The 9,543-nt window shown below is 38.4% G+C and overlaps 1 protein-coding gene across 1 annotated transcript; it reads right to left on the bottom strand.

Moving 5' to 3' along the window:
* Positions 1 to 2,624: 2,624 nt before the first annotated feature.
* LOC124254650 lies at positions 2,625 to 7,802 on the bottom strand. The gene is made up of 5 exons (XM_046688491.1): positions 7,732 to 7,802; positions 5,061 to 5,214; positions 4,695 to 4,763; positions 3,860 to 3,979; positions 2,625 to 3,023 (listed from the first exon to the last, which is right to left on the bottom strand). Exons 1-5 carry the CDS (start codon positions 7,774 to 7,776, stop codon positions 2,722 to 2,724), a joined length of 690 nt encoding a protein of 229 aa, XP_046544447.1. The 5' UTR covers positions 7,777 to 7,802; the 3' UTR covers positions 2,625 to 2,721.
* Positions 7,803 to 9,543: the final 1,741 nt, after the last annotated feature.

Here is a 9,543-nt window from a genome sequence, read left to right as displayed (position 1 = left end):
ATCTTAACTTTATCGTAAAGAAATTGTTATTGGATTTAAATTATATCACATTTCCCTGAATGATGTCAATGATGCCTTAGTATCTTACGACCAAAACCTTTCTAAGGAATACAACTGTATTGTTATATAAATAAATAGACTTTGATTCGTTTGCGACTGGTGCCGCAATGTGATTAGGTTGTCTGACAAAACATCCACTTGCACAGTTTAAGATCGATTGGGTCATTGGATGAAGAGATATTTACAAAAAAACGGATCCACATGTATTTCATGCCAAACTATAGTACTACATAAAAGGAAAGGGATGTAACGACGGAACCACCCCCTCCTCAATCTAAGTTAGATTTCACCACGTAAACTATTTTTAAGGCCCCGTCGAGGCCTACGGATCAAAAGCGAGATGATTTCCCTACAAAATAAATGAGCTATAATGGTCACAATCGGATCATTATTTCAAATGTTATACGCCAGGACTCACCGAAATCGAAATCCGCAATTCCAAGCCAAAATCATGGATCACCCAAGACAGCGAAAACTAACCTTTTAAATCCGTTTATGAACTGCCACGTTGACAGTATCTGTGTAGGGCTAGCCCGATCTAAAACTGCAACATCTGGAGATCATTACCTTGACATCTTTTCCAGTTCCATTCAAAATCAATTATGATAATTTCACATCAGCTGTGGGTCACTGCATTGAAAATATCACTCTTCTATTCTTCTATTCTATTCTTATCTAATATTATATTCATATTCAGGCATCTTAGTCTTTCATGCTTAAGTATAGAATGTATGATCCATTGTCACTGAGTACATGGGGCGGTGGTAGCCTGGTGGTTAAAGCGTTCGCTCGTCATGCCGAAGGCACGGGTTCGATTCCCAACATGGGTTTATGTTGTCCCCCATCGCGATATTGCGCGAATATTGCTAAAAGCGGCGTAAAACTTTACTCACTCACTCGCTGAAGCATTCAGTACATGCAACAGTGCATCGTTATGTTTCCTACTAACTTAAAATGGTCTCAATAATGCTTCGACTAAATAATGACGATCTGTACATATACGAATATGAACTTGGCAAAGCAAAGACTGATATTATGGAGAACGCGCAGCTTCCTTCAGCCACTCAGACACAAAGCCTTTTCTTTTCAATCTTATCAAGTTTCAGAGTTTATTACTCAAAATGGAACCAAATAGTATCAAATACTACACATGTCAGATAATTCACGAAGATGGGATTGTGTGAGTCCTCGCTATTTCAACACTGGGTCTGTCTGGAATACCCAATAAATCTATATATAGGCCTTAGATATACACTGGATTGCGCATTCCGCTGTGCGCACTGCATGGTGTACAGACTGCAGCATGACAGTGGACATTCCGATTGTGAAATACTTGAACGATCAGCTTTGTCTACCGACAGTATAATGGTCAGTTTATATATGATTATGGAACGCGTTTTATCACTTTGATATAAAAAAAATAACACAATAAGTCTGGTTTGGTTGCAGTTTGTAAATAATCGAATCTGAACCAGACGATCCAGTGACCAACAGCATGAGTGTCAATCTACACAATTGGGACACAAAGGCATTGAGTAAGTGAGTTTAGTTTTACGCCACACTCAGCAATATTCCAGTTACATATGGCGGCGGTCTCTAAATATTCAAATCTGAACCACACAATCCAGTGATCAACAACACGAGCATCAATCTACGCAATTGACAGTTGGGATACGATGACATGTGTCAACCAAGTCAGCGAGCCTGACCACCCGATCCCGTTTGTCGCCCCATACGACAAGCATGGGTTCCTGAAGGCCAATTCTTCCCCACATTTCCACGGGTGTAACACGATAAGTAGGGGAAGTCTTCAGATCTCCACGGTGTCAGTAAAGTCCGACACAAACAGTCTGAATAAGAATATATATCGAGTTCTGCACAGGTTTGGACGTGTAGTACGTATTTCACAGAATTAAAAGAAGACAAATATCACACCTGTTTATTTAAATAGGATGAGGGTTAACAACATTGTCATATTTTTTCCTTTTCCTTGGGTTGAAAAACAATAGACTTTTTCACAACCATATCAAACATTGAAGCTTACACGACTCCAGGTAACAATACAAAGGGACCGATACATTCAACATGGATAATATCTAGCACATAGGTGTTCGTGAGGGTTAGTCTCAGTATTTGGATGACAATAATTTTGGCATGGGTATATTACACAGAGGATGACGGGAAGGTTTCAATAACATGTCCATGACTTTTGTATTCCATGGGTTGCACAACCATGGATCTTTAGACAAGTATATTTAAGCTGACACTAAACCAAATAACAATATACAGGATCAACAAATCAACAATGGGCACATTTAATAAAAACTCACTCACTCACTCACTCACTCACTCACGCACTCATTCACTTAGTGTTATAGACCCACTCACTCACTCACCGAAAAACCACCCACCCAACCACCCAAAACTCATTCAGTCACTCAGCCACCCATCCACCCACTCACTCACTCAGCCACCCATCCACCCACCCACCGACTCACTCACTCATTCACTCGCTCACTCACCCACTCACTCAGTCACTCATCCAAAAAACAGCCAGCCAGCCACCCAAAACTCACTCACTCAGCCACTCACTCACTCACTCAGCCAGTCACTCACTTATTCACTCAACCACCCAACCAACCAACCATCACTCACTCACTCTCAGCCACACACGATTGCCGTTTTCAAACTACCAGCGTCATTTCTTGGGGGCAGCTGCTTTAGCTCCGTGCATCGAGTGCATGCTTCCGCTGCACCGCCATCTCGGTTACATGCACATGGCACGATGGAGGACGAGTTTATACTCTCTCTGTTATCAAGTCCCGAGTCTACACTGGCCACTGTCGTGTTAGTTGAAACGGCATCGTCTGTAGGTTCCGTGATGTCCATGTCCACTACCTCATCACCGCCTTCACCGCCTGTCTGTGTTAGTGGGCTCGTTTCGGGGCTTTCCTGGTCGTGAACTGGAAATATTAACGCGCATATGTATACTATTCAAACTTTGCTAAGGATCAATTCATGGATTCAACAGAAAACTATGATGTGGGGTCAAATTTGGTTTAAATATCTAAGCTCATTGTCAGCATGGATCCTAGGTTTCAGTATGTCACTGGATCTTGTTGATCCCATACCTGCTATTAATGACTCGTTCCACGATATGCAAAATGGTTGATTGGTTCTTGAAAACCATGTTTATGGTTACTCATGTATCAAGTGCATAGGGTAAGATTAAAGTGACTGTTTGCCTAAAGAGGGATTACCATATCATTATTTATCCAGTTTTAAATGGATACAATTTCAAAATATAGATCTACGTTTGAGTAAAGTAGTGAATTTTGTGATCCTTAGCAAAGTGTGAGTAGAATATGTACACGTAGTTATTGTTTCCATTGCAGCATTGTTTGTTTGTTGTTTAAAGTCACACAAAACAGTATTCTAGCTATATGACGGCCGCCTGTATATACATTTGACAACAATAAACCTGTGGTCGATATTATGAGCAACGGCTTAACGCTACTGGGTTAGTATTTTTTGAAAATCGGTGAAGAAATAAAGTTTAATTTCGTTTAAATTTGAAATATATGTTAATCATAACATATCAAAACAACATATGATTGCAAAAGTCTTCATTTTTATTTTTTTGAAATTATTGCCCAAACAGTGATTCGAACCCCTGTGCCAACAACCCATTATGTGGCATCCTGCATCATACTCTCAACGGAGCCCTCTACTTTGAACTGCCCTCTTGCATGCATGAAACATAGTGTTTGAGATATCAAAGATAGGAATAAGTATCTACCATCTCCACGCGATGTTCTGAGTCTTTTCCTTAAGTAGTATATTCCCAAACCAAGTAATCCACATATAAGCGCAAAGATGACGGCAGTGGAAGTGGATATGATGAAAGGATCATCTGGACCTGAAGAAGAAGAAACATGAATAATGTTGATGATCCAAGTACATATTTATACGTTCCACTTAAAGGACGTCATTGAGCAATACCCTAAGGCAGGAAGACCTCAAGAAACACGTGACCATAATATGTCACAATGGTAGTTCAACAAAGCCCGCCAGAGATAACGGCATTGACGACTCATATGTAATAAAACAGCCCAATACATTTAAGCCTAGTTTAGGGGTGTTATAAACAGTGCACTGAGTAGTGAGTTTAGTTTAACGCCGCACTCAGCAATATTCCAGCTATATAGTGTCGGTCTGTAAATAATCGACTCTGGGCCAGATAATCCAGTGAGCAACAGCATGAGCATCGATCTACGCAACTGGGATACGATGGCATGTGTCAACGACCACCGCGAGCCTGACCACCCGATCACGTTAGTCGCCTCTTACGACAAGCATGGGTTAATGAAGTTCAATTCTAACCCGTATATTCACGGGTCTGATAAACAGTGTTTGCCATGACATCTTGATGACGACTACATTTATCGATATAGATTGACCAGTAAATCAAATACAGAAAATCAGTGCAAAGAATACCCAGTTTTTACTATTCCCAGAAACAAATTCCGTTTCGTGTAAAGGGAAAAATAGCTGTGAAAAATATTTGAACAATCACTATAAATATGCCGTATTAATTATACTCAGAAGCATATTTAATATTGAAAATTATATACCATTATGGGATGAACGTCCGTCTGAATATCCTCTACTGTATGACTGGTTCACTAATTTTTGTAGCGAATCTGAAGCAAACAAAAATCATTGCCTTTAAAAACTAACACCGAAAAACACCGTTGTCATATTCATAACAAATAGCTTTCAAAGTCGATTCGATAGTAAAATTCCAGCAAAATCATAATCATATGTCACAAACTAGTGGTGGAACCAAGTGTTCGCGGATTCTGTCGGTAATAAATCAAATCAAATCAAAATAGGGAATAGCATCGGATGTGATTTTGTCACAGATATTTGAAATGCACACTCAAAGATTTAAGCGTATAAAGGACAGGCCTGGAGGTGAATTTTGTGAGAAAACTGACCGTTACAGAATTGGTTGCACTGGCGTGGCATCTTCGGCGTCCAACAGTGGCTAGCAGCGTCTTTGCACCAGTAGCATCTTTCCCTGGTATCCTCGCAGTACTGAGCGCCCCGTTTACAGATGTCCATGTAACACTTAAATGTAGACATTTCTATCTGAAAATAAAATTAAACAAAACGCTAAAATTCAAACTTTGTATTTTCATAAACTCAATATAAGATTACTAGCTATAGGATTTGTCACGACTAACACATATAATGCACACATGTATATATTAACTTTTGATCAAAATCAACTTATTCATGAAATGTACCATGTCAATCGTTTCCTAAAGTATTCCCTAAACGTCCATTTAGTGAAAATCTCTAAGTAGTGAACCGCCTCGATAGAGAAATGTACTTATGTTCAAATGTCGATGAGATAGAGGTAAAGAAACTTCCATTCAATTAACCTATGCTACAAAACACGTTTCAAAATTTATTTTGTCATTTTATTTGTTTCCCACGTCACTTAGACTAGGAGAAAGTCTAGCTCAAGTCGTTCCTCGAGAACTCACACTCTTTCTCCGAGAAACCCCAATCCTTTGAAATGTCAGCTAAACTCTGATCAATAAAACCACTTGATAGTTGTATTACCGTAAACATTCTCAGCATAAGACCTTTCACTTTTTCATACCATGGCTAACAGTTGAGTTAATATCTAAATCTAAACAACATGGTCACAGTATGATTTTACTTTAAACAGTAATGGACATTAACAAGCATTGACTGGACGCACAGAACAGGGGCCGAGTGATGTTTCGTTTGCAGTGTTTCATGATAACTCAGATTTCGGATGGTTTACTGCATGGACTAAGGTGGGGTTATCACTAGAGGCGTGTAGTTGGAAAGTGTTACGATGGCTGTCTCGGTCTGTGACAGTGTGAGGTTAATTTCAGATGGATCATTTTCCAAAGCTAAAACAACGTCACGACGTTCATGGGAGAATGCTATTATACACGGATTTATAACAACATTGGATTTAATGTGAATATGATCATCTTATGAGTTGAATAGTGTTTCTTGGCTTCGTTCCACTCGATAAATGCAAAATGGAATACACTGTCTATACTATACTAAGTATATGATGAGTTTGCACCTAAACTGTAAAACAAAAGGTGAGTGCTGCGTTATTAGATACGCGGTTGCGCCTGTGTGTGTTCGTGTACATGTGTTTGTGTGTCTGTATGTGCGTATGTGTATTGACATGTCTGCCTTTGTCTTTGTGTCTGTGTTAATTTGTCCATGTATGTGTGTATATTAACTGAACTGAACTGAACTTTATTCACTCAGGCTGCAAAATGCAGCATAAGAGGTACATAAATAATATTTACATTTATACAACATAAAAAGTATATACAAGCGGTATGATAGGTGCAATGTACATCGGGCAAGTTACATATTAAGTTATTGAATTTATTTCTTAAATAAGGCCATAATTATTTTACAATAAATTGAAAGTTTCTAGCTTATTGGTGTTAAGTAGGATATTCATTTTAAACAAATTTGGTCTAATACAATATATACTTGTGAATACATTTTTCTCTTTCTAGTTCCAATTTGGGACATATAAATAAATAATGAAATTCGTCACCAATATCATTTAGGTTACACAAAGTACACTTTCTATCATTTACTGGGATTCGTCGCCATTTACCTGTCTCGATTGAAATTTTTTGTATTTGATTTAACAAGTAATTGTAATGCAACAAATTCAGGTAAGGTTCAAAATTAAGAGATGGGTTTTTAAAAATGCTATAAGTTGCTTTGGAAGAGGTTTCAATTGTTGACATCCATGTTTGCTGATAAATTTCCATTTTAATTTACTTTTGATAACAGTTTTAACATACGTCCTGCGTTCCCAAGAACAACATTCTCAAAATGTCATCTCAATATAAGACAGTGTCTCTTGCTGAATCTTTATTCCGGAGAAAATAATTAAATCTAAAAGAATTTTAATGAAGAATAAAATCTTGTGATTAATAGTCCAAGTGAAAATTAAGAATAGTAAATAAATTTACATGAAAAGAAAATTTTGGACCACTCAAATGTATCATTAGAAATACCCTATGCATTTGTAGCAATGTCCCCAAACTTTCGCAGTTTCTTCATTCAACAATGGCAGTGCTACTTCATATTCTTAACTACACACAGCTACATATTTCAAAATGGAAATATAAAATAAATCAGTAACATTTCACTTTCATATACATCGTTCGTCGCATTCTACAGCCATCAAGTTTGTAAGGGAGCACAATTGTGTTGTTGTCAGTGAGTTAGTGTCTAACGCAGCTATCAAAACTATCAGCACATGAAACAACTTAAGGTTCAGATATAAACAATAGAAGAGCACAATCTTGTTGTTGGCAGTGATATCAGGAAAGCAGTAAGGAAATATATATTTTACAATCTAATGCCATCAAAGGTGGAACAATATAATTTCAGCCTGTTCATGGAATTTCTCTGCGGTGATCGAAGGGTATCAGTGAAAATGATGTGACCACAAGTGCAGGTAATTCCATTCACATATCACCTGGATTGTGTCAAGAAATATCCAGCATCACATTCTGAAAGACCAGCTAGATATAAATCATGTTATCACGGACTGCAAAGAATATTGGAGACGATACTTACTGTAGTTGCTGCTGGAATTCGTATGGTTACCAATAAACTACGCATTCGTGAAGAGCATGTTTCTTGAAGGCATGCCGTGATCCTATCTAATAATAGAACCACGTCAATAGAAGTCGAATCAACTGACGTAGTAGCTAAAAATAGCTACTGTCAAGGCGCTATGAAGTTGTTCAGCACTGGACCTATATATATATATTGAATTGACAAAAACAGTAAAATAAATATGGGCAATACGTTTTATGCTGCATCGATAGCTGAAGACAAACCTGGGTTGCGGTGTCGGTGCGTCAATTTATTTAGCTCCCGCGTGTCAACTTTGCTATTGCCCAAAATAGTATTTCGGAATTCCCCGTGTATACCTATCGATGTGTTATACATGCTTAATGACCCGTGAAGGTCCGGGTTAGAATATTGATATTCAGTAACCCATGCTTGTCGTAAGAGGCGACTAACGGGATCGGGTGGTCAGGCTCGCTGACTCGTAAAACTTTGTCCTAGTCTTTTGCACAAGTAACACAATATCCTGCCCTTTACCAGTTATCTGACAGGGTTCTGGGCTCAAGGCACTGGTGCCATGGTTTCCATAGCAACAGTTTTTTAGCCAATCCCAAGGGGCTATGTTGTCACATGACAGGGGCAAGAGGGAGCGTGGGACCCCCAAGCCTGAAATCTTCCTCTTTCTGCCAACTTGTTTTTTAGGTAAGAACCTCAGTTTGCTTCCATATTGCAACTAGGTCTTCTGTATTAAATTCCAATGCATAGTTATGTTGTTAGCAGGATAAGTAATTATCTGCGGCTTTTAAATTAATGTATTTTTTAATTTGATAAATCACAATTAAAACAAGTGTTGGGTCACTGTCATCAATTATTCTTGCTGTGCCAAACTGGCGAAAGGTCACTCATCTGTGACTGTCCAAACGTGCACTCGATGGCAAGAATAAATGACATGTACTCATTGTAATATATTTTCATCTAGAAATTCATTTTGGTAAAGTACTTTGTTTATTTGACCTACCAGTCAAAATTGTCTCTAGCTCATTGCTAAATTCAAAATTCCATTTATTTACAACTTGTTGCTGCTAACAACAGAACTCTTTTGCCATTTTATTCTAAACTTAAAAAGTGGCTGTATCACTGTCCCGGTTTCCAAACCATGTGCTCAGTATCACGGTATCAGCTGGAACCAATTAGTGGCGGTCATGCTCACTGACCAGTGCTGACCTCTCCACTGAGCAGCACACAGCCTGGGCTGTCTTCGGCTCTCCTCGGCATTCTCCGGCTCCCGTCCGGCTCCATTACAAAATGGCTGCACCGGATGTAAACAAACCTAGGGTCCGTCGTCTGCTTCATGTTTATTCTAACATAGCAAAAGCCTACCATCATCTCATGTCACTTTATCAAGTATATCTGTAAAGTGCTACTGATGGGTAATAAGATATTCAGCATTTGAATATTGTTTATTTACTGAACAAGATTATTTTCTCGTTCTCTTCGCGTCTGGCTTTACGCAATTAAACGTTGCCAACAGGCATAGCATTGACTACCATGCAACTATACCAATTATATTTTAGTATGTTTCCCCACCTGATGTGAAAGTGAAGTCACAGTTTATTCAATAATAATATAATGTATTATATTATATGGCCAATAATATACCTACAAATTGTAGTAATATAAATCATGTAATATCCGTTATTACATATTATCAATTTATTTACTACAATTAGGTGTTTATTCTGGGTAGCCCCAAGTGGTGTACCTACTGGGTGTATTGACATTCTGTTGGAGCTAGCCTCATATTGACTAGTATGA

This window comes from Haliotis rubra, unplaced genomic scaffold (genome assembly GCF_003918875.1).
Source record: "Haliotis rubra isolate DU_JTF1 unplaced genomic scaffold, ASM391887v1 Scf579, whole genome shotgun sequence".
NCBI classification, from domain to species: domain Eukaryota; kingdom Metazoa; phylum Mollusca; class Gastropoda; order Lepetellida; family Haliotidae; genus Haliotis; species Haliotis rubra.
This window is presented reverse-complemented; position numbering and strand designations above follow the sequence as displayed.